This window comes from Capsella rubella, unplaced genomic scaffold, assembly GCF_000375325.1.
Source record: "Capsella rubella cultivar Monte Gargano unplaced genomic scaffold, Caprub1_0 scaffold_8, whole genome shotgun sequence".
NCBI lineage: Eukaryota > Viridiplantae > Streptophyta > Magnoliopsida > Brassicales > Brassicaceae > Capsella > Capsella rubella.
Window position 1 is genome coordinate 772,401 of NW_006238916.1, and position 22,617 is coordinate 795,017.

At 31.0% G+C, this 22,617-nt stretch overlaps 7 protein-coding genes and 1 long non-coding RNA gene across 11 annotated transcripts in view; 4 read left to right on the forward strand and 4 right to left on the reverse strand.

Moving 5' to 3' along the window:
• LOC17877183 (GDSL esterase/lipase At5g45960) overlaps window positions 1-3,551 on the forward strand; it is a 4,469-nt gene extending 918 nt beyond the window's left edge. The window contains exons 2-5 of one of the 3 annotated variants that reach the window (XM_023779120.1): window positions 564-698; window positions 1,546-1,781; window positions 2,609-2,879; window positions 3,311-3,551. In XM_023779120.1, coding sequence (XP_023634888.1) covers window positions 564-698; window positions 1,546-1,781; window positions 2,609-2,879; window positions 3,311-3,507 — 839 coding nt within the window. In that variant the 3' untranslated portion in view covers window positions 3,508-3,551. The remainder of the gene's footprint in view (window positions 1-563; window positions 699-1,545; window positions 1,782-2,608; window positions 2,880-3,310) is intronic. The other 2 variants (XM_006282362.2, XM_023779125.1) reach the window with 2 other exon arrangements.
• A 294-nt stretch (window positions 3,552-3,845) lies between these two features.
• LOC17875106 (GDSL esterase/lipase At5g45950) lies at window positions 3,846-6,159 on the reverse strand. Its single transcript, XM_006280640.2, has 5 exons — window positions 5,797-6,159; window positions 5,589-5,716; window positions 5,234-5,467; window positions 4,234-4,480; window positions 3,846-4,149 (listed from the first exon to the last, which is right to left on the reverse strand). Exons 1-5 carry the CDS (start codon window positions 6,068-6,070, stop codon window positions 3,959-3,961), a joined length of 1,074 nt encoding a protein of 357 aa, XP_006280702.1. The 5' UTR covers window positions 6,071-6,159; the 3' UTR covers window positions 3,846-3,958.
• Window positions 6,160-9,434: 3,275 nt separating this feature from the next.
• Window positions 9,435-10,690, forward strand: LOC17877041 (nudix hydrolase 11). Its single transcript, XM_006281617.2, has 4 exons — window positions 9,435-9,846; window positions 9,945-10,087; window positions 10,156-10,275; window positions 10,364-10,690. Exons 1-4 carry the CDS (start codon window positions 9,648-9,650, stop codon window positions 10,568-10,570), a joined length of 669 nt encoding a protein of 222 aa, XP_006281679.1. The 5' UTR covers window positions 9,435-9,647; the 3' UTR covers window positions 10,571-10,690.
• Window positions 10,558-12,315, reverse strand: LOC17877299 (magnesium-chelatase subunit ChlI-2, chloroplastic). 2 transcript variants are annotated; one of them, XM_023785944.1, is made up of 3 exons: window positions 12,144-12,315; window positions 11,880-11,980; window positions 10,558-11,740 (listed from the first exon to the last, which is right to left on the reverse strand). In XM_023785944.1, exons 1-3 carry the CDS (start codon window positions 12,247-12,249, stop codon window positions 10,688-10,690), a joined length of 1,260 nt encoding a protein of 419 aa, XP_023641712.1. In that variant the 5' UTR covers window positions 12,250-12,315; the 3' UTR covers window positions 10,558-10,687. The 2 variants fall into 2 exon arrangements, with proteins under 2 accessions (XP_023641712.1, XP_023641716.1); XM_023785948.1 differs by lacking the exon at window positions 12,144-12,315 and adding an exon at window positions 12,098-12,136.
• Window positions 12,316-12,711: 396 nt separating this feature from the next.
• On the forward strand, window positions 12,712-14,020 carry LOC111832011. The gene is made up of 3 exons (XR_002835115.1): window positions 12,712-12,753; window positions 12,897-12,982; window positions 13,416-14,020. It is a non-coding gene; the product is annotated as an uncharacterized LOC111832011 (long non-coding RNA).
• Window positions 14,021-15,491: 1,471 nt separating this feature from the next.
• Window positions 15,492-15,951, reverse strand: LOC17876204 (S-protein homolog 32). The gene has a single exon (XM_006281870.2). The coding sequence runs from the start codon at window positions 15,949-15,951 to the stop codon at window positions 15,556-15,558; it is 396 nt and encodes a 131-aa protein (XP_006281932.1). The 3' UTR covers window positions 15,492-15,555.
• Window positions 15,952-16,213: 262 nt separating this feature from the next.
• On the reverse strand, window positions 16,214-19,093 carry LOC17874899 (GDSL esterase/lipase At5g45920). The gene is made up of 5 exons (XM_006280945.2): window positions 18,787-19,093; window positions 17,878-18,105; window positions 16,934-17,001; window positions 16,597-16,761; window positions 16,214-16,493 (listed from the first exon to the last, which is right to left on the reverse strand). Exons 1-5 carry the CDS (start codon window positions 18,886-18,888, stop codon window positions 16,331-16,333), a joined length of 726 nt encoding a protein of 241 aa, XP_006281007.1. The 5' UTR covers window positions 18,889-19,093; the 3' UTR covers window positions 16,214-16,330.
• Window positions 19,094-19,901: 808 nt separating this feature from the next.
• LOC17876944 (GDSL esterase/lipase At5g45910) lies at window positions 19,902-21,554 on the forward strand. Its single transcript, XM_023781677.1, has 5 exons — window positions 19,902-20,148; window positions 20,352-20,582; window positions 20,664-20,812; window positions 20,907-21,183; window positions 21,298-21,554. The coding sequence occupies exons 1-5, from the start codon at window positions 19,902-19,904 to the stop codon at window positions 21,552-21,554; spliced, it is 1,161 nt and encodes a 386-aa protein (XP_023637445.1).
• The last annotated feature ends 1,063 nt before the right edge of the window (window positions 21,555-22,617 follow it).

Sequence of the window (22,617 nt, forward strand, 5' to 3'; positions counted from 1 at the left end):
TTTTATTGATAAAATATATTATATATCAAACTATGTAAATTTTAGATAATTCACGGGTAATTTGTTAAAATCACAATTGTAATGATAAAGCGAGTTACGAATAATGTTTTTTACGAAATGAATTCTGTTACGAGTTGGACTTTCAAAAAAATTATTGTAAATATGTAAATTTTACGTATATTCCTACTTTTACTACAAAAATAGTCAAAATGAATAATTTATCGACAAATATTATTTCGTGCTGTTAAATTTTCACCGTGTTTTTAATTGTATCAAAACTCAGTATATGATTATTTACTCGCTTTTTCTTTTATTATTTGATTTAAACATATTATAAAAATATATGATTTACCGTAATCGACTGCATTCTAACAAAATTAAAATGTAACATATTCTAATCCGTTAAAAGTTATATATATGTAATTATTTCCCCTGCGTTGTAGCGCGGGTCCGAACCTAGTTCATATACACAATTGAGATATATTGATTCAATATTTAAGTGACATGAACATATATATATATATATATATATATATATATAATATGTATGCATTATTGCATAGCTTCATACATTGGTGTGAAGGAGAATGTGCCAGCCTACTTGGACCCGAGTCTTGGAATAAATGAGTTAATAAGTGGAGTCAGCTTTGCTTCAGCTGGTTCTGGATATGATCCTCTCACTCCAACCATTACTGTACGTTAGTGTCCAATCTCCATCTCTCTTATCTCTCTTTTTGATTTTGAGACATTATTATATACACAATTGGGTCGTTATTTTAATATTTATCATAACCATATAATGAGACTTCCCAACCTAGATATAAGCTTTGATTAGTACTTCCGAGATGATTATTAGTATTGTTTTCTTTTGTTATTTGGTCGTGTAAATTAACCAAATGTTTTTAAAAAATTACGTTTTAAGGACTAGAAATTGAGGATTGCTTTACATATTAATCAACACTTTGAAAAGACATCATGGGGTTACATACTTGTTTATTTTTTATATACGAAAATATTACATTCTTCAATATCGAGGATAATATATAAATATGAAGTTATAAACAAACCAATCATTTATTCCACCAAAAAAAACAAACCAATCATTTATCAGCCGGGATGTTTCACTGAATTATAATATCTTAAGAAAAACATTGAAAACCTCATGTTTATTTGTGGTTCTCGAATGTGTGAAGAAATAAAATTAGTATAATGACAAGAATAAAATTAGTCACTACTTGATGTTGTTGACGAGTGACGACAAATAAATAAAGTATCATTATGTATTTTTATATTGTCCCTTTCATTCTCTCCACATAGGAGTTCTCTAGGTGATTAGTCACTACTATTAGGGTATTTAACTATAGTCTCTTTATAAAGAGAACATGTTCAAATCATTTCTATCTTAAGTAAAATGAAACTATATATACGATTATTTTTCTTGGACCAATGATTGCACTGTGTTATTTTTTTGTACACTTTTAGAAGACATAAGTTAAATTATCTTGTTGGGTGTGTTGTTGCTTTCATTGTGGTGTCTCTGAACAGAGCGCGTGATAGACATTCCGAGTCAGCTAGAATATTTCAGAGAATACAAAAGAAAATTAGAGAAAAAAATGGGAAAAGACAAAATGGAGAAACACATAGGAGAAGCTTTGTTTTGTGTGAGTGCAGGAACCAACGATTTCGTGATCAATTATTTCCTACTTCCAATACGAAGGAAGACTTTCACTATCGAAGCCTATCAACAATTCGTTATTTCCAATCTCAAGCAATTTATCCAGGTGAAAATTCCATATTTTCCTGATTTTCAATAAACCTAAAACGTTCATTTATATAATTCAATGTTTGAATTTAATTCAGTCAAATATTATTCGTATTAAAAAAAGAAATTATCTTAAACATAAAAATAAATTCTAACACAATTTAGTTGTGTATGGGGTTTTGGTTATTAATTTGTTAAAATGCTGTTTTCTAATCAAATGTATTTAATTCCAAAAAAAAAATTAAAACATTTATTTTACTGTATGATTTTCTTAGATTTTTTAGGGGGTTTTATATATAATACAACGTAGAATTCCAGAAACCTAATTTTTTAAATAAACATTTTTAGCAGCACAAAAAAATAAGTTTTAGTTCAAGTTACCACAATTTTGATAAATTTTCAAAAATGCACCACAAATGTTTGGCCTTTCAAAAGTTTATTAAACCTAGAATAATAAAATTATACTAGTATGATTTTCTTTAGACCTTAAATTAGTGATGTTTTGAGATTTTAAAGATATGATCGTAGCTTTATCAATCAAAACATTAAAGTGTAGTAGGGTTAATATGGAAATATAGTATTTTCTAATTATAAATTGTAATGTTTCCGCTTTGACTTGAATCTACGTACTTAACTAAACGAACTTATAATTCATGCGTACCAAAAGTTCACTTTGTCAAACTGACTTCGTCCTCATTCGTATACATTGTTAAAACTGGTTTTTCTAATTATCTCTTTCAAAATGGCCCGATTTAGATTCGACTAGTTTTATTTTGTTCTAAGATACATTTCTTGAGAGAAAAAAACTTATTGTATGGATATGGTTATTACTGAATACTTCAATAGGGATTGTGGAAGGAAGGAGCAAGAAATATAATAGTGGCAGGTGTACCTCCAATTGGGTGTTTGCCGATTGTTATAACGTTATTCTCCAGTGAAGCATTGACCAACCGTCGTTGCATTGATTGGTTCTCTGATGTGGCCAAGAACTACAATATCCTTTTACAAAAAGAATTGGGTTTCATGCAAATGAATTTAGCCCATCTTGGATCCAAGATCTTTTATTTCGACATCTATAACCCATTATCTGAGATCATTCATGACTATCAAAAATTTGGTAAGTACAAAACAAAACTAAATGATCATGATACAATCTTTAGTAGCTTAGTTAACATATTTTTTTTTATCTTAGGACTTATGGTTAAATGTTATGGCTTTTTAGAGTTTATAGGATATGTGGTTAACTATTTTACTTATTTACAAACATGAAGACTATTTTCTAATTCTTTAACAAACTAAGGCTATTATTAATTTTCAACTTTATATAGGTAAGTGGTAGATTATCAAATGTCAAAATTATCTTATAGTTCCGAAAAGAACAATGATAAAATTATACGTTTATAATAATTATTAAAGTATTCAGTTTTTATACAATAAAAAGGTAAAAATATATTTGCTTAAGATATGTGTTATTTTTCATTGGTACAAAATGTAAGTCATCAATTTGGTCTCAACAATATTTCTATATTTTTTATTTTTGTATGATAGGGTTTGAGGAAGTGAGCAGTGGCTGTTGTGGAAGCGGATACTTAGAGACATCATTCTTGTGTAACCCAAAGTCATATGTATGTCCCAATACATCTGCTTATGTATTTTTCGATTCTATCCATCCAAGTGAGAAGACTTATTTCAATATCTTTAGAACTCTCCGACCAGTTTATGATTCTATTTTTGGTTGTATATGAGATTTTTTTAGTTAATTAATACATTTGATTATGATCACTATTCAGTATACTGTTTTCTTACTGTTCAGATTTTGAGTATAACTAGTAAAGAGAAAAAAACTTTGTGTATTTTTCTGAATACGAAAATAGTTTATATATTTTTTGTGAAAATCAAAACCAGTGATACATGAGAGGATACTCTCTCATCCAATCTTGTTAAAGACCACGAACTAACAGACTATATTATGTGTAAATCATAACCTTATTATTATTTTCGTGTTCAGTCATTTGCAATATGTGCCTGAATTGTTTGCGGTTACTAAACCATGTATGTGGATTGTAATGTATTCAACACATAATTATTTTCACTAGAAGGTTTGAACCATTAAATATAATATTTTGAATATTTTGCAGTTACATCCTCGAATTTTACATAAATCATGATTGTAATGAACTCAAGATATAATATAATCTAAACAAGAAACTCTTCACCGATGGATGCAATTGCCTTCCTAACAATGATTTGATACATTCTTTGTGTTGGATGGACTGCGTCCCAAAAAACATATTTGGCAGGATCTTTGCAAACTTTCATATCTTTGCATGTCTCTCCATATTCGTATGTACCTGTTCCACAACAGCCTTTCGAAACCTCGATAAAACCTACAAATTAAAACAAAAAATTACACAAATGAGACCGTATCTCAAAGTTGTGTTTTAAAAGCAATAAGGTATATATGTTCTTACCAAATTTTGTTGGATTTTTAATGGCTTCTTGGATGGTCGAATAGGCATCAACATAGATTGTTTTCAACCCGAATTTAGATTGAAGAAGCTCTAGATTCTTGATGATTTTGGAGTTAAAGGAGAAAGCGATTTGGTTTAGTTCCTCTACACAAGTTTTTTGGCCTCGTAGGTACTTAATCAAGGGCATGCATCCCATGGGAGGAACTCCCACCACCACTAGCCTTCTAGCTCCAAGCCTATGCAACATCTGTAAAATAACAACACCAATGCTTAAAAAGATCCTATGAATATCTTTATACTAAAATGCAATTCATATCTTTTTTAGTATTGAAACACAAATCTCACTGAACAGTTCTACTTGCCTGGCTACATGATAATATTTATGTTTCCCAATAAATGGGACAAAGATGATGACCTTACCATAATGGTTCAAGAAATTTTAAAAGTAACCAAAAAAAGAAAAAAATAAAATAATATGCATATGAGTTGTGTGATGCATGGACATGTTCCATTAAGCCGACATGAAAAATGGAAAATTCATATCATTAAAGGTTAGAAATAATGTATTGAAATTTAATTCTCTCAACAACCAGAGAGAATTCGTATAAAACTTTTCTTTGTACACTGTTCCTTTTTTTTTTTTCCCGTAACTTATGACTTTTTTTTATTATTTTCTAATTAATTATCAGGACCTACACGCATACACATACACAAGATATATGTAGAATGATTCAATTTCACTACATACGCATTTATTTCAGCAGCTAATATTAATTTCAGACACAAACACGTTCTTTTCTAAATACAATAAATCCATGCAATAGTGAAAATAAAATTGGCTTTCTTCACACAAAAAGAAAAGGAAAGAAAAAAAGAAGAAAGTATATCTTATCTTATATGATAATGTAATCCTGTGTAATATAGACCATATATAATGTAGTTATCATATACTTAGACATCATAACGTATACGAGAGTTAAATGGAGACATAAGAACATACCTTAGCGTCGTAAAGCATACGGTGGGAGAGAAACTCGACGAATTGTTCAACAGTGTATTGTTTTTGTCGAGTAAAATCGACTAAGTAGTTTTGAAGAAAGTCATTTGATCCCATACTCATAAGAAATATCGCATTATTTATCATTTTTGAGCTTTCTAGTGGACCGACCAATTTGGTCAGATGAATCTTGTAATGCAGAAAGTAATTGGCTTGTGTAGTGAAACTCCACACGTTCTGTACAAGTACAATTCCAACAAAATAGTTTAACTTTAGTTCGGTCTTGGTTTGTAAAAAGAATTTTAACTTATGTTTTTATAACTAGAAGGTAAAAGTAAAAGAACTTGTTTAGGCTTACTGATATATTAGCTGTGAGATCGTCATAGCCAGAACCAGCCGAGGCAAAACTTGCACCGCGAGTTAGATCAGCTGGGGTTAAGGTTGGATCAAGAAAAGCCGGCACGGGAGGGTGACCCATGGCCTCAGCTGAAAATATATATACACGTTAGTATTTTCACAAGAATAAATATTGAAATTTAACTTCTAAACTATAATATAAAGCTTACCAATGAAATCAGGAGCGAGTAATCCATCGCATAATCTACCAGTGGGTTTATGGTTGATGAAATTACCACCATAAGGTGGAAAATTCCCTTTCAGGTCGGTCTTAATGAAATTATTGTTTCCTGGATCGACACTAGAGTCTCCAAACACAAGTATAGACGAAACATTGTGCTTCGCGGCTAGCTGACGAAGAAGATGAACGTCCAAAGCCACCACTGATGGTAGAGGCTGTAAAGCTGTTGCCACCAAAAGAGTCACAAACGAAACAAGCAACATGGTAATATATAAGAGAAGGACGTGGGACTCTAATGTTTTTATTTAGAAAGTTTCTTTTGAGAGAATGTAAAATGTCATATATGGACTGTGATGAGAATGTTGTTATATATAGAGAGGAATTTTTCTTTTTCTTTTCTTTTGACAGCTTGGGTCGTGTTCTGTTGTTGGTTGAGACATATAATGTAATGTGGCCAACAGAGAAATTAAATTTGAGATCGTTGAGTTAGTTTTATCATTTATGTTATGATATATATATATATATATGTCATATCTTTATGATTTTCTTGTCTCTCACCTATTTTTGGTATCTTTTAAATATCGGCTTTTAAAACCCGTACTTCTTATCTTCAGATTTGAAAACCAAACATAGTAAAAAATCAATATAACAAAAAATTAATAAAAAAATATATAAATGAAGTCAAATAATTGAGTTTTGGTTTGTCAGTACATTTACATTGTACCTTTCTCAGCTTAATTTCATTATAACCTCCAAGACTTAGAAAGTTATAATCATCAAAATGTAAGTTCCCCAAATGACACTTTAAGGACTTATTAACATGTGTGATACCACCGGCCAAGAATCTGATCAAATATCTAAACATGAAGAGGCTACAATTATTCTTTGTTCTAAATTGATTTTAGGTTTGATGAGGGTTGTATGTATCCAACTTATCTATCATTTAAAGAGTAGGTATAAGTGTCGTGTACATTGTGATGGAGTAATTAACAAAGCCATTTTTGGCCATGATGGAATTAAAGATACATAAACTAATGTCTTCATCTGGTAACGATCTTCTTTTATACATCAAATAGTTATAAATCATATATAAGATTATTGCAAATTTTTTATGAATTTTTACTTTTTTTGGGTAAGAGGTAATGTGTCAGTCTCTATCATAGTAGCCTAGAGGCATCGGTGTCCAATACATTTATTATGGCTAATTTGTTAAACATGTATATCAGAAGTCAGTTCATTCTTTTTAGGTCAATTTGGTAGATATGTACTCATATATATTGAGTGGGTTGATTAAGTAAATCATGACTTTTTGTTTTTAATTTGCAATAACATGTAACTAGAGTACACTTTATTCTACTAACATGCCATTGTAAATTGTTTGTTATTTTTCATATAAAACCATTTATTTATTTATTTATTTATTTGTTTGTTCAAAAAAAAAAAAAAACCATTTATTTATGGAAATCGCAGTACCGGAAAAATAAGGAGAAAAATCATTCTTTTATATGTGCATGTGTTTTTAAAATAACAATGTTTCATAACCATGAACCTAATTACTCTGTTAAAAGATTTAATCATTTACCAAATTTAATCAATTTAGATTGAATGATGGTCGTTTAGTTCAATTGTCCTTTACATATGAAATTATGTTAATTTACATCTATAAAAATGATCTATTGTTCATTTGAAAAAATCGATAAAAAATAAGAATTGTCATTGATAAACAATTTTTTAATATATACTTGTTCTGTCTACTTTGCTCAATATTTATACTCGTCTCAGTGTTTTTCCCCCTCAAGTTGCATTGTTTAATTTATGATATATTGTAGTTATGGAAGTGTAAAATTTTGTAGCTTTGTTTCTTTCTCTTTTCGTAGTTGATATTTTATCAAAAATATTTTTGAGTTCTTAAGTTTTAAACATGAAAACATGTCTCTTGAAACTTTCATCATGCAAGCAAAAAAATATATAATGAGTGATCATACCAAATGTAAAGAGAATAAACATTAACAAAACTAATAAAGGATGTAGACATTGACTTTGTTATTAGTGACCAAATAGTTTAGGTGACCTAAAACGTGGTCGAACATAACAGTTAGAGAATGGACTTATATCTTTGCCGGAGAATTAATTAGAGTCCCTACTCATAAGTACTAATTGTCATAGTCGATCTTTTTCAACTATTAGTGTCTGTCTGTCTACACATATACACACACACAAGGTCGGGTCAATATATTTAATGCATTTCGGAGAATAAATTGAAATATCATTTCTTACTTTTTAAATACTTGAAAAAAACATATAAATGGTTCAAAAATAAGAAAGATAATGTTATTTTTGGACCTGAATAATTTATATGAATTCCTTACCACATACCAATAGTTCAACCAAAAAAAATCGTCGATTCGTCGTATAAACTGTTTTGATTTCCGGTTTAAATGAAACGTACTACGCTAAATCATAGGTTTGTTTGTTAGAAACTTATGTATTAAAAATAGATTATTCATGAGTCTATTATTATGATAAATCCCAACTTTTTGGTAGATAATTCTATGAACCAAGCAAAAAATTTCAAGAAAATAGACAGAGTAGAATGCTACAAGTTAATACAAATGTAGGTGACATTTAATTGCTAGATAACTTTAAATAGAGAGAGTAGAATGATTCGCAAGATTATGTGGTTGAGTGACCTATATTTATTAGACACATCACCCATCTCTTGCTCTCTCACGAGCCACTGTCTAGTCTCACTCGTATAATTTGCAATTTATTACAGAACTGAATTATTTACAGAAAAGAAGATAATCTTTTAAGAATATCAGTAGAATAACATGTTTAATTTTTTATATCTAGAACAGAATTGCTAAATATTAATAAGGAAATTGGTATATTTATATAAATTAACAATGATATATAAATTTAGTGAGTGTGATTTATAGTACCATTGATCTGTTGTCATCAAATTTAAGTTTGCAATAATGTATGCTGTTGACAATGATTTCATAGGACACTGATATTTTTTTTAAATTAATTTATTGAAGTGTAAATAACTGATAAATAATACTTATTGATTTAATGAAATATTTTCTTTTAAAACCAACATGGTAGGTGATTTTAGAATTTTAGAAAGATGCAAGTTGGGAAATCTTATTGTTTTAAATGTCCTAAGATATTAATAATTTAAAATTTTTGTAATGTAAATGTAAAAACGTATAATTTGGTTTGAAAAGTTTGTACCAAACTATATTATCTCACCTATGTAAATAATGTTCCCACAATTGATTTGTTTGAGCTAATCTATTATGTGTCAAACATTCGAAACCTAACCAAATCTTCCACAGTAAACTATTTACTATATTTTAGTAATTACTATTCATGGTAGTCAGTTAATTAATACTTTTAAAATAAGCCGGTCCGGTTTTTGATCAGGTTCGGTTTTAAACCAAACCGTTAAGGTTAAAGAAAAGCTTAATTGGATGGTTTGGTTCAAATCGGTTAACTGCTCACACAAATTATCAATGGTAATGTTGTGATCTCAGTATCAAAAACTGATATTGTTTAGTAATTATAACTAGAATGGTAAACATTTTTGATGAATCTATTTGTGAAAAGTAAAATGAATGAAATGGTAGCTGATGTGGTTAGTTTGAATTGAGCAAATTCACTTTTATTATAAGAGATCTTACTAATTAATTTGTTATCTACTCCCTAACAAGTCAGATTTCATGTTTAGTTGTAAATGAAGAATCTGGATCTGTTATCAAAACAAAGGTCGCTTTATTCAGATCTGAAGAAGAAGAAGAATAGTCATTCAACTGTGTCAAGGTCTCTGATTCGAATATGTCTTCAACAACAACAGATTCTACAGAATTGCAAAATCTTATCCAACGGTTTCAAAATTACAAACCTCATCCTCTACCACATCCTCCTGCAAAATCTTCAGCTGTCTTAGTTTGTCTATACCAAGAACAAAGAGAAGACAAGAATGAGCTACGAGTAATCTTAACCAAACGCTCCTCTACTCTCTCTTCTCATCCTGGTAAGATCAAAATCTCTCTCAAGACAGTTTTTTCATAGAGTAAAGTTTTCATCTTTTAACCAGAAACAGAGGAACTTGCTAAATAAATAAAAAAACAGGGGAGGTAGCATTGCCTGGAGGAAAAAGAGACGAAGAAGATTCAGATGATGTAGCTACTGCGTTGAGAGAAGCTCGTGAAGAAATCGGTCTAGATCCTTCTCTTGTTACAATCATTTCTGTTCTTGAACCATTTGTTAACAAGGTAAAACTGCATCAAAACATCTATGTTTCAAGTTACTAGATTGGTTTATCGGGTTTACGGATTTGCAGAAGGGAATGTTGGTTGTACCAGTTATCGGTTTCCTACTCGATAAGAAAGCGTTTAGACCGTTACCAAATCCAGCTGAAGTGGAAGAAATCTTCGATGTTCCATTAGAGATGTTCCTGAAGGTTCTTAAACTGATTCCCCCTGTTTCTGGTTATACTCCATCACCAACTTATAATCTTTAATGACTCTCTTCTGTCGGGTTTTACACAGGACAAGAATAGGCGAGCGGAGGAACGAGAGCACGAAGGGCATAAGTATCTTCTTCAGTACTTCGATTACTATTCCGAAGATAAAGAGAGAAACTTTATCATATGGGCAATCACTGCTGGTATTCTGATAAGAGTTGCCTCCATTGTTTATCAGAGATTACCAGAGTTTGAAGAACGTAAGCCAAGATTCTGGAATCATCGCAATTGATTCTTGACTTCATCTTATTGAAAAAATGAAACTTTCATGTATAATAAGGGTTACAAATCGAATCTTCTCAGTGTGTAGAAGCATATGTTAAATGTGTTTCAAGAATCTGTATTTACTCTAGCTGAAAACTTCGTAGAACTTCTCGGTAACGAGAATTCCTGAATCCATAGACTCCAACGGATCTTTTCTGAGTCTGTGTCTTAAGCAGTTTGGTATAACGATACCGACATCTTCAGCAGTAACTTGATCTCTTCCTTTGAGTGCGGCAAGTGCTCTAGCTGCTCTGTTTGTCACTATGTCTCCTCTCAATCCATCAACGTCCAGCTCAGCACAGACCTTTGAGATCTTCACTTTCAAATCTTGATCGATCTGAACTGCAGAAAGATTGCTTCTTGCAGTTGTAATCTGCTCCTGAAGCTTCAGCTGTTCTGCTTCATAAGATTCTCGAAACTCCTTCGGGTTACTATCAAAACGAGCTCGCTCTTCAACAATCTTAACTCTTAGCTCCGCATCTCTAACAGTCCCTACTTGCGCATGCATACCAAACCGGTCAAGAAGCTGTGGTCTAAGCTCTCCTTCTTCTGGATTTCCTGAACCAATTAGGATAAACCGAGCAGGGTGAGAAATCGAAATCCCTTCTCTTTCAACAGTGTTCCAACCCGATGCAGCCGAATCAAGAAGAACATCAACTAAATGATCATCCAAGAGATTAACTTCATCGACATATAGAATCCCTCTATTCGCTTTCGCAAGTAGCCCCGGCTCAAACGCCTTAACACCTTCAGTTAAAGCCTTTTCGATATCAATTGTCCCACAAACTCTATCTTCAGTAGCACCTAAAGGAAGATCAACCATGTTGATTTTGGTTTCGATAACCGGCAACTGTTCTCCCTTCTGAACTTTCTCTCTAACTTCCTTTCCCATAAACTCAGGATCTCTAGGGTCTGAGTTATACGGATCACCAGCAACAACCGTGATCTCAGGAAGCAAATCAACTAACGATCTAACGGTTGTTGATTTACCGGTTCCTCTATCTCCCATTATCATCACACCGCCTATCTTAGGGTCAATCACATTCAACAAAAGACATAGCTTCATCTCATCTTGTCCTACAATAGCCGCAAACGGATAAACCGGCCTCGCACTTTCCTTTGAATCAAACTTCTTTTCCTACAAACCGAGAAAACCATACTCTTAGCCAACAGTGGTAATTCTAAACTACTAACCAATACATACAAAATGACTTAAGGTCTAGACTCATTCCAAGATTCAAGCTTTATGAACAACAAGGTTAAAAAAATACTCATACTTGTTCGATAGAGTTGATCTCTGTGGCGACATTCATAACAGAAACATGGTAACGAGTTCTGTTCTTCTTAGGCTTCAATTCGATTCTTCCACAAAATTTCCCTACAAAAGCAAACATCAACCAAAAAACCTGAAATTGAACTATTTTCTAATTAAGCTTCACTGTTGAGAAATGATTGAACTTTGAAACCTATGCAATGAACAGATAAAAATGCTTACTTTATAAAAAGAGCTTTTTTAAAGGGTAAAAAAAAAAGGTTCAAACCTGGTCCAAAGCAGACAGGGGAGATTGAAGATGATGAGGAAGGAGAAGAAAGACGAGGGCGAGTTAAGACTGTAGTAGAAGGAGATGCTCTGAGAAGAGACGCCATTGATTGTTAGTGAGCTGAGCTCTCTGACTTCGTCTCTTTCTCTTTGAGAATTCGTTTTGTGTTAGAGGATAAGTAGATAGAGAAGAGGAGATTCGTAGATTCTCCCACTTTTACATTTAACGGGCAATTTAATGGGCTTGTAATTATAAAAGGCCCAATATATATGTATAAGAGATCCATCAATTTTTGTTTCTAAAACGGCGTCGTATTGAGTGATCAGAGAAAATTATTATGGTTTCGAGTTTTGGTCACTTCATAGAGTTAGCCGTTGAATGAATTAGCCGTTGTGATTAACGGTAACTTTTAAAACGGCTAAATTTCTGAGTTTTGATTCTATAAATATGCACATCCTTAAGTGTTAACCCTAATAACGTTTTTTAGAAAACCATTCCAGTTCAAAAGTCTCTGTTTTTTTTTTCCTTGTTGTGCAAAAAAAAAAGTCTCTGTTTTTGTTCGTCACTGTAACAAATCAAATCATCATTCAAAAAGAAGAAAATTTTCAAAGTAAGTTCGAAATCAAAGCTTCTCCTTTTATCATATGATTCTTAACGCTTTCTGGGTTTTTAATGTTTTTTCTTTCTATAGACTCGAAATCTCTTTCTCGTTATACTCTGTTTTGATTCTTCTATGCGTTTACGTTTTTACAGATCTCGGGTTACATAGTGCCGGAAAAGTGAGGAAGCGTTTTTGAACGGTGGAATGCAAAAAGTTTGAAACTTTGGGATTTTTCCAAGTAAGTATACACATGGAATTTGTATTTATATGATCTTATGTAAGTTAAGAGAATTAGTGCTTGGTTCTCTAAGTCTAGACTAGGTTAGGAAGCTTGTTTATTATGATGCTTAATTGCTATTTTATTTGCAACTTGAGAGTTTGATTTTTCACCACTATGCTAAATCGGCCATGCTTTATAAATTGATAAGGGAATCCGATTTTAATGGCTTTGTTTGCTAGTTCTTGTGCTATGATGAAGTTTAATGGCTATCTTATAGCTCAACCTTACATCCTCATATGTCCAATATGTGCTTAATCGTTAGGTTAATAAGAAATTTAGAGTTGGGTTTTCTTATGGGTTTAGAGCAAAAACGAAAATTGGGATTAAGTTGTCTCTTACTTTCACTTTGCGAACCATATTTGCTAAGATTGGAATGTTTTGGTTAATGTAGCAAAAACCAAGAGAACAAGAGAAGACACCGAGGAAAAGAGAATCTGCAAGAACAAGCCTAGGAAGATGGGAAGCCACTAAACAGATGCTTCCCATCTTCAAGTTGTCCCAAGTCCCATTATCTCAAACATCTCTACATTTCCTTCCCAAGATTTGAGACAAAGATGCAATTGATAGACATTTCACGAAGAGCTATGATCACTTCTATTCGCAATCGAGTCTTGCGTATTGGTATAAACAATGTTTTGACATTGGTGATGATCTTTATACCAATACGCAAGACTTGATTACAAATAGAATTGATCTTAGCTCCTCGTGAAGTGTACTTATCCTTACCAATCAAACCTTAGAAAGCACTCGCATCTGTTGTCTGTCTCATTATCTCTGTCATGCGAGACAGACGAGTGTACATAATCCGAAAGAGGGAGACAAAATCATTCCATAAATGAGAAAGAAAAGTACCCAATATTATGTAGCTCATTGAATAGTTCATTTGGCAAACTTACATTTTAGTTCGGTTTCGAACATGTGTCATGTTCATCATGTTCTAGCCTAAGTACAGCCTCGTTAAAAAAAGAATCTTCAATTTCTTGCTTTCAAATTCTATATTTAAATTGTGAAGATTCAGAACATCCAGTTTCATTTCAGAGTTAGAGTTGAAAACATTCGGTTTAATGCTACGTTTTGTGAAAAGAAATTTTAGCTTGCTGCATTTAAATCGTAATAAAAAGAAATCAAATATGAAGTTAATTGGTAGATAGGAAAATTGATTTTAAAGGATGTTTTTTTTTAAATTTGTCCATTTATGCCTTCTTTTTTTAAGTTTGGTATATTAGGTTTTAGAATAGGAAAATGCTCAATTATATCCTTACTTAAATTATATGGAAATAAACATCAAACTTTTTGAAAAAAAAAACATCAAATTAGGAAATTTTCTGTAAGAAAAAAAAGATATTCTTAAATCTAAAAAAATCAAAAACATATATTATTTTTCCTTTTAAAAAAAAAACTCTTCTCATTAAAAACCAAAGATAGACTCGACGATGTCAAAATTTTCTGAAAAATAAAAACTTCATTTGTTCGTGATTATCAAACCTAAACTAGGAAGATTGTTTGAGACTAGCTCTTTGATATTGTTAGTTTTTAATTTTTGGTCAAACTCAAGGACTGTATATACACCTAACGTTCACTCAAAATAAAAATATATGATTTCGAGATATTAGGGAATACAAAATATTTTGTTTCCTTTAATTTAGGATTCAATTTCCTTGTATAAGATAGTTCTAAAAATTCGTAGAATACATTTTCTAAAATATGAAGAACGAAGAGTAAAGTGTAGAATTGATGATCTAACTTTTGCAGAATATAGGGTAAAGTGTAGAAAATAAATTCTAAAATTTGTAGAATATAGAGTAACATGTAGAATACATATTCCAAATTTTGTAGAACACCAACCAAACCTGAGTTCTAATTTTTTTAGAAGATATATATATTCTAAAATTTTCAGAACAAGTGCAATGCGAAGAATTTGTAATCTACAATTTTTAGAACATGTAGAGTGTGCAGAATTCATAATCTAAAATATTTAGAATACAGAAGATGTATTCTAAATATTGCAGAATGATTTTTTCAATATCAAAATCAACATACTTTCATCCAAAACTCTTTTGTTTAACATTAAATCTTATTAATCTTTAATTGTTGATATGTTTTAATTTAAAAATTAATTAAAAATTAATTTTATTTATTTAAAAGGGTAATTTAGGTATAACTGACAATTTACCGCAGAAAGCCTAAAAGGACAAATTTTTAAAAAAACATCCTTTAAAATCAAAACCCCCTTGGTAGATAGCACATACCATTAATAACTCTTTCTTCGTTGATAGCACATAAATCTAATTATGTAGTCTTTTAATATTATAGATACATTATGATTAAAAATTATTGAATTTTTTTTTCCCTCTTAGAAACCACATTAGGCATAGTCCAAAAAGAAATTTGTACACATAAATTAGTGTTATTTTTCAATTTATATAAAAAAATGAATTGTCATGTAAAACAAATTAATAAAAAGATAATGAAACTTTCTTTTATATAATATATGATGTCTTAAGGAAGAGTAATCCAAGCTTGTTAATGTTTTAATATATCCAATCTTGTTCTTTACGTAAATTCTCTACACCATCATCAAATCTCGACTTATATATTCTTCTTAAATAGATTCCATCATCTCTTGCTCTCCAATCCCATAAGCCAGATTTTTTAAATGCTCTAAAACTCTGGTTGTGTCTAAATCCAGGTCCTTGTTTTAAGGTACACATGAAACGTGTCGTGCCAAACAGATTATGAAAGAAATAATCTGTAAAATGTCCTCCGTTTGGTATTATTGTTGGACCTAATACGTCGTCTTTGGAATAGCATCTTATCCAAAGAGTTTTCTTATTTTTGAGTTCGTTCACGATCCTGATTCCAGCGCTGGATACATAACCAAACATACAAAAGCTACAAACAATTAGGAAGATTTTGAGATTTTTCATTTTTTTCTTTTGGTGAAGATGTTTAGATCTCCTTTTGTTGTGTATTAATAAAAAAAAACATCTATGTTTATTTTTACGGTTTCTTGTTTGTCAGTTGAGATAAATTTGCTAATTATAACTGAGGTACTATGACCATCAATTTATGGTAATAAGAATTTGGCACTTCTGTGTACCAGCCTAGCAGAAGTCATCTCATATGTTTGTAACTATGTAAACTAGACTATTTATAGAGTAGTACACACACACACAAAAAACAAAGGAAAATGTGAATATAGTTCGATATCATTGGTTTAATTAATATCATTCAGAAGAATATTATTCCAAACTAATGTCGTTAAGAAGGTTATTAATCCAAACTAAATGATGATAATATAAAGCATCAAAACTCATCAAAGGCTTTGAGAGGATCGTTTGGGTCAACATCTTCTATAAGGGGAAGATCCACGGCTAAGTCATCAGCTCCAATGCCTTCTTCTTTAAGTTTATTTGCTACTTCTTCAAACACTACTTTGTTACCAACCCGACTCAAATGTAACCCGTCCCTAAAAATTCAAGAAACACACAAACATAAAATAAAATTTATGAATCAATCTTAAAAACACATCATATACACTATGTGTATGCAAGGGTTAGTGTATGACGTACCATAGACATTCTGTTTGCCAATTCGGAATTTGCTGCATTTTCGACCAAAGATCAATGACCGAGATTTCACATTCCTCGGCTACTTCTACACATGCTTTCGCGTATCGTCCCGCTACCTCGTTTGTTCTTTCAGGCAATCCCGTCGTGTTTTCGATATAAGGATATCTAAGAATGTCAAGATCATATTGTCTTAAATAAAAATGTCAAGATCATATTGTCTTAATTAGATGTGGTCAAAATAATAAACATGTGAGTGAAATGATAGATTGGTAGATTTTGGAGAAAACAAACTTTGGGACCAAATAGTGAAAGACAAGAAAGTTAAAGGACTCAGCACCTGAGGCGGGCCTCTTCGTGTATTGGAGGCGGAGTTATGAGAATAATGGCCGTTTGTGGCCAACGCTTCTGAAATTATAACAAAAAAATAAATAAATTCATTTATAAAATTTAGAAAGAAGAAATGTATAAAAAATGTTTCCACTTAGTGGTTCGACAAAGTGTATACATTTGGTGTTTCTAAAGTTTACTTTCCCAAAAGAAGATATATATGATCAAAGTTTTGGTCTTTTAGTCAAAAAGACAACATTTTATATAGTTCAATAGATTAGTGTTTATAACCTATAATAGTACCATTCGACAAACAAAAAATAGAAGCTAATTAATGATAAACATTTTTTTAAATGTAATCCACGTAATTAGTTTATTCTCTTCTATTTATTCAGCTTTTTGTGGTCAAGTACTGATTTTATTTCCACTTAACTTTAGCAATTTGACCACAAATGATTACAATCTACAAAAAAACTTCATTATAATATTAGAATGACAAATAAAAACTAAATTATTAAATATATATATATGCGCATGCTCAATTTATATGATGCACACACTCAACTTTAGGGCTTACTAACCAAAGTTTCTTGCAAAATTAGAAAAACAAAGAGACGGTGAAAACGGAAATAAACTAAATTCGCATGTAATTAGAATAAATTGCATAATACAGTTTAAGAAAAGCATGTTATATGTCCTATGGTAAAATCATAAACAAATTGTGTGATACAAAGTAAAAAACACATGTTATCGAAAAAAAAAACATAATAAATATTTAAGACATGCAAATAATCCATTTTATGTTAAATAATTTGTTATTTGCCATCCATTTAAAATAAAAAAAATTATCCAACATGAATTATTACCCAGTTCACTTTCTCAAACAAATTATACAATTCATTTTCATATTATAAATATTTATTAAATATGCATGTGCAAGATTTTAATGATCACCTTGAGAAACGAAACAATGGAGCGAAGATTGTGCTTGTACTCGTGAAGTGGCACATGTTGAAACCCCGAGCATCTCTCCGGCAGACACGCGTCGTTCGCTCCAAAGAATACAGTCACGGCTGCCGGTGATTCTCCGCCGTCTTCTTTTCCCGCCGGGAAAACTTTGTCCACTACTTTCAAAGCCCACCTCGTGTTATACCCACTGTATCCTCGTAGCACCATATCAGCCTAATAAAAATTTAATATACTCAAAAGCGTTAGTAAGATTAAGACGTAATTGTGATTTTAATATTAATACGAACATGAAAATTATACAAAATTCTTATAATAATCATTTAAACGTAAGAAAACTTCACTTTGTCTATGTTTTTTTTTTGGTTGAAAAAGGTTACAAATATGGATGTTTTTCTCTTTTATATAAAACAAATATGGATGTTTTAAATATTAATTTTTTTTCTTTCTCTTAATTAAACTACCAAAATTTGCATAGTTAGCTATTTTAATGAACAATATTCATTTAAATTTTGAAAATAAAATTTTTTATATAAAGAGTTTTAAAAAGTAACTTATCATCTCAAAACAGGAGTGAATACATTCTTTTCTTTTTTTGTAGTAAGTTTTTCATTAATATAATACTGTAAATGATTTTCACAATATATTGGTAAAGCATGTGAAGATATGTATATATTTATATATATATATATATACATATTATTGTAAATGAATAATGATTACAATATAAAGCATTCGACATTGGCAAAAGAAATGGAACTAATAAGACTATTGTTAAGGAATATTTTTTTTGTTGCTAGTAGGTCAGCTGGATGATTCAAAGATTTATCAATCAAAACCTATGAATCTTTATAAAATATATAAATAGATGTAACATATGTATATATAAATTTATACCTTGCGGCAAAGAAGATCGGCGAGAGAAGCGCCCCAGCCACCGACACTAAAGGATGCTTCAGTGATTGAATCACCAAAGAGAAAAATCTTCTGTCTCGTCATCTTCTTCGACCTGTTCTTCTTACTACAAGTTCTTCTTCTCTGTGGTTCTTGAGAAATTATTATGTTAAGATGAAGTGGTAGTGTTAGTGGTTTTTGCTGAAGTCATCAAGGAAAGGCTTATTATATTGGGGGGAAATTAAATAAAATAAAAGTAGATGCACTAAATGCTTTCACCCACTAGTCACCGACCTTTCATGATTTATTGTGTAATACACTCTTAGAAATACATATACACACATTGATACATTAGTAAAATACCCTTTAAAAAAATATGAGATTAGTATCACACATTTCAACGAATTTTTTTTTAAGAATTAAACTATATATGCAACATCTATATACATCAACTAAACATTGGTTTTTCTAAGTAGTTGGACTTGATGTTTTCAACCATCGTATCCAGAAGATCAGATCACACCTTATAGGTTGGTGATAGTTTGAATGGTTGGTTCATTTGCAAACTATTTTAATAGGTGACACCAATCAAAATCATAGCATATACTAATAACTAAGATGTGATTAGATATAATATATAGTACAATATGATCAAACAATGTTATAAGATATTGATTTTGTTTTATGATAAGAAATTCGTAAGACATTATATTTTAAAAGATATTGTTATACAATGTTATAAGATATTGATTTATACAATGTTATAAGATATTGATTTAACATTGTATGTGACTGCCACTCTCAGTGTCAACCAACAATAAACCATATAATGTTACTTGTGTTTTCTTCATATCAATTAACCATAGCCAGTTTCTGATTTATAACTAAAGCTTATTTATTACTAAAAGAAACAGTCACAACGTTACAAAACAAAAACAAAAAAGATGTGATGCATGTACGTTTCATAACATTACTTCTTTGACGCATCACCGTTAATTATATTTGATCCCTTTCTTATACAGTTCAGTATAAAATCTTACTCGTAATGTTCATTAAAGAAAACAACTAAACATAGAAATCTATCTAATTTGAATGTTAAGAAAAAAAAGATCACTAAAATGAGAATCAATGTATTGTTCATCGTGACATTATCTTTTCTAGTCTACGTTGAGTCATTGCCGACGAAACCAACTCTAAACTTTGAGTCAATCTTTAATTTCGGAGATTCGTTAAGCGACACCGGAAACTTTTTAATATCCACCGGTGCTTACGTTCCGAACATAGGAAGGCCACCCTACGGACAAACCTTTTTTAACCGGTCCACCGGTCGTTGCTCCGACGGACGCCTTATCATCGACTTCATCGGTTCACTTCTTACCTCTTTAAAAAACATTATTATTACATAAAACATATGTTATATCTAATTCGATTTAATATATGATAATACTGGTGCAAAATGATACTTTTTTTTTTGGGTAAGAACGTAAATATTTCATTAAAAAGAACTCGTTTTACTTACCGGTGCAAAATACAACTTATGAGCAGAAAATAAATAATTTTGCATGCAGCTGAGGCAAGTGGACTACCATACCTTACACCGTATCTCGAGAGTGTACGGTCGAACAATACGGTGGATTTCAAGAAAGGAGCAAATTTCGCGGTGGTTGGAGCAACGGCGAACGAGTTTGACTTCTTTAAAAAAAGAGGTCTTTTAGTAACGTTAGTGACGAACAAGTCACTTGATGTTCAATTTGATTGGTTCAAGAAGTTGAAACCTTCTCTGTGCAAAACCAAACCAGGTATTAAAATTAGATATACAAGTTTAATTTGGTTTTATATGTTTTGCATAATTAATAATCTCAGTTACTTTATTTTCGCAGAATGTGAAAAATATTTCAAAAAATCTCTATTTTTGGTCGGAGAAATTGGTGGAAACGATTATAATTACCCACTTCTAGCATTGCGAAGTTTAAAACATGCAATGGATTTGGCACCATTCGTCATTGACAAAATCATCAACGTTACAAGTGTAAGTATAGGAAACATTTTGCATTAAACTTTAATATCCGTTTCATTGTGTATATATAGCAAACGATTTTTGAGTTTTGGTTTTAATTTTGAAGGCATTGATAGAAGAAGGTGCGGTAACACTGATGGTTCCAGGGAACTTTCCGATCGGTTGTTCTGCGGTTCTCTTAGAGCGGTTTAACGATAATAATAAATGGCTCTATGATTCGAGGAACCAATGCTACAAACCATTGAACAATGTGGCTAAGCTTCACAACGATATGCTCAAGAAAGGACTTGAGTCCCTAAGGCTAAAATACCCTCATGCCAAAATTATGTATGCTGATTATTACAGTTCCGCCATGCAATTTTTCAACTCACCTGCCAAATACGGTAATTTAACTTCAATATTATAACTAGTAGTGACATTTTCTTTTTCTTTTTTAGAAACAAGAACTTCAATATTGGTACAATCATTTTTATACTTTTGTTTTGTTTTTGTAATAGGTTTCACTGGAAGTGTCCTAAAGGCATGTTGTGGTGAAAAAGATGGAAGATACAATGCAAAACCAAACGTTAGGTGTGGAGAAAAGGGATCGACCACTTGCGAATATCCATCAACGTACGCAAATTGGGATGGTATCCATTTAACTGAGGCAGCCTACCGCCACATTGCAACGGGGCTCATCTCTGGCCGTTTCACTATACCTTCTTTTAGGAAAAATAAAGGGTTCACTCCAATAAGTGAACCTAAAAGCAAATGAAATAAAATTTGATTTTATCCATTATCCATATAAGAAAACTAAAAAAATGTACCATTGAATTTTATTTTTACAAAGTTATATGTCGGTTTTGGTTTATAAAAAATGATTATAGAGTTTATATTTTACAATTTACTAATGTTATATACCGGTTAGTATGTAAATGGGATTAGAGTTTAGTTTTTACAATTGAGCGAGATTATATGTCAATTTGAGTTAATAAAAGAATTAGTAGAGTTTAGTTTTTAAACAATTAGGATTAAAACTAAACTAGGTTATATGTCGATTTGAGTTAATAAAACTAAACTAAACTAATATATATGTGTGTGTGCATGCGTGCGTGCGTGCGTGCGTGCGTGCGTGCGTGTGTGTGATATTATTTATTTATTAATCCATTCGATAAACTGGATTAGATAAACTCGATTCGATCCACATACAAAATCTATTTTGAGAAAAAAATCACATTTTTTGCTACATAAATACAAATAAATCATGTTTCAAGTAAAAATATTATACAAACAAATCCCCACCAAAAACATTTGTTTGATAAATCAAATATCCACTCTTTCTGTAATAGTTAAATCTTATTCATTCAGAATAGTTGAAAATTTACAATAGAATTATTACTTTAATACACTTACCTTAAGATATATATATATATAATGAAACCTAAATTTAAGAAATTATTACTTCAAATTATAAATATACTTTAAAAGTTAATAGTAAATAAGTACTTTAGAGCATTGATAAGCGCAATGACAAATGAAATTTATCTCTACTTTGGACATTGATAAGCGCAACGACATTCGAAATTTGTCTGGTCATCGGCGAGGGCGCAACTCGCTAGCCCTTGCCTCTTCAGGATACACATCACCCCACACTCTTGAGAGCGGCACGTCTTCTTTTTAAACAGAATTTCCGAACAATCATATGGTGCTGGATTCGCATTTCCAACCACTCCTATTTATTAAACCAAATTTTATAAGTAACAAATATTATTTTCATTTAAAGAAAATGAAATTTGTTTTTCTTTAACTGCATAAGTATTTGATGTTTTGAATTGATA

Bases quoted from the DNA above. Each gene is read 5' to 3' on its own strand.
- LOC17875106 (XM_006280640.2), bottom strand. From the start codon at position 6,070: ATGTTGCTTGTTTCGTTTGTGACTCTTTTGGTGGCAACAGCTTTACAG. The intron at 5,468-5,588 runs GTAAGCCTAAAC...GTACTTGTACAG, and splicing joins ATCTCACAGCTAATATATCA to AACGTGTGGAGTTTCACTAC. The intron at 4,481-5,233 runs GTATGTTCTTAT...GTTATTTTACAG, and splicing joins GTATGCTTTACGACGCTAAG to ATGTTGCATAGGCTTGGAGC.
- LOC17877041 (XM_006281617.2), top strand. From the start codon at position 9,648: ATGTCTTCAACAACAACAGATTCTACAGAATTGCAAAATCTTATCCAA. The intron at 9,847-9,944 runs GTAAGATCAAAA...ATAAAAAAACAG, and splicing joins TACTCTCTCTTCTCATCCTG to GGGAGGTAGCATTGCCTGGA. The intron at 10,088-10,155 runs GTAAAACTGCAT...ACGGATTTGCAG, and splicing joins TTGAACCATTTGTTAACAAG to AAGGGAATGTTGGTTGTACC.
- LOC17877299 (XM_023785944.1), bottom strand. From the start codon at position 12,249: ATGGCGTCTCTTCTCAGAGCATCTCCTTCTACTACAGTCTTAACTCGC. The intron at 11,981-12,143 runs GTTTGAACCTTT...TTGCTTTTGTAG, and splicing joins CCCTGTCTGCTTTGGACCAG to GGAAATTTTGTGGAAGAATC. The intron at 11,741-11,879 runs GTATGAGTATTT...CTCGGTTTGTAG, and splicing joins AGATCAACTCTATCGAACAA to GAAAAGAAGTTTGATTCAAA.
- LOC17876204 (XM_006281870.2), bottom strand. From the start codon at position 15,951: ATGAAAAATCTCAAAATCTTCCTAATTGTTTGTAGCTTTTGTATGTTT.
- LOC17874899 (XM_006280945.2), bottom strand. From the start codon at position 18,888: ATGACGAGACAGAAGATTTTTCTCTTTGGTGATTCAATCACTGAAGCA. The intron at 16,762-16,933 runs GTGCTGAGTCCT...TGACATTCTTAG, and splicing joins CACGAAGAGGCCCGCCTCAG to ATATCCTTATATCGAAAACA. The intron at 16,494-16,596 runs GTACGTCATACA...TTGAATTTTTAG, and splicing joins TGGCAAACAGAATGTCTATG to GGACGGGTTACATTTGAGTC.
- LOC17876944 (XM_023781677.1), top strand. From the start codon at position 19,902: ATGAGAATCAATGTATTGTTCATCGTGACATTATCTTTTCTAGTCTAC. The intron at 20,583-20,663 runs GTATTAAAATTA...TTATTTTCGCAG, and splicing joins TCTGTGCAAAACCAAACCAG to AATGTGAAAAATATTTCAAA. The intron at 21,184-21,297 runs GTAATTTAACTT...TTTTTGTAATAG, and splicing joins CAACTCACCTGCCAAATACG to GTTTCACTGGAAGTGTCCTA.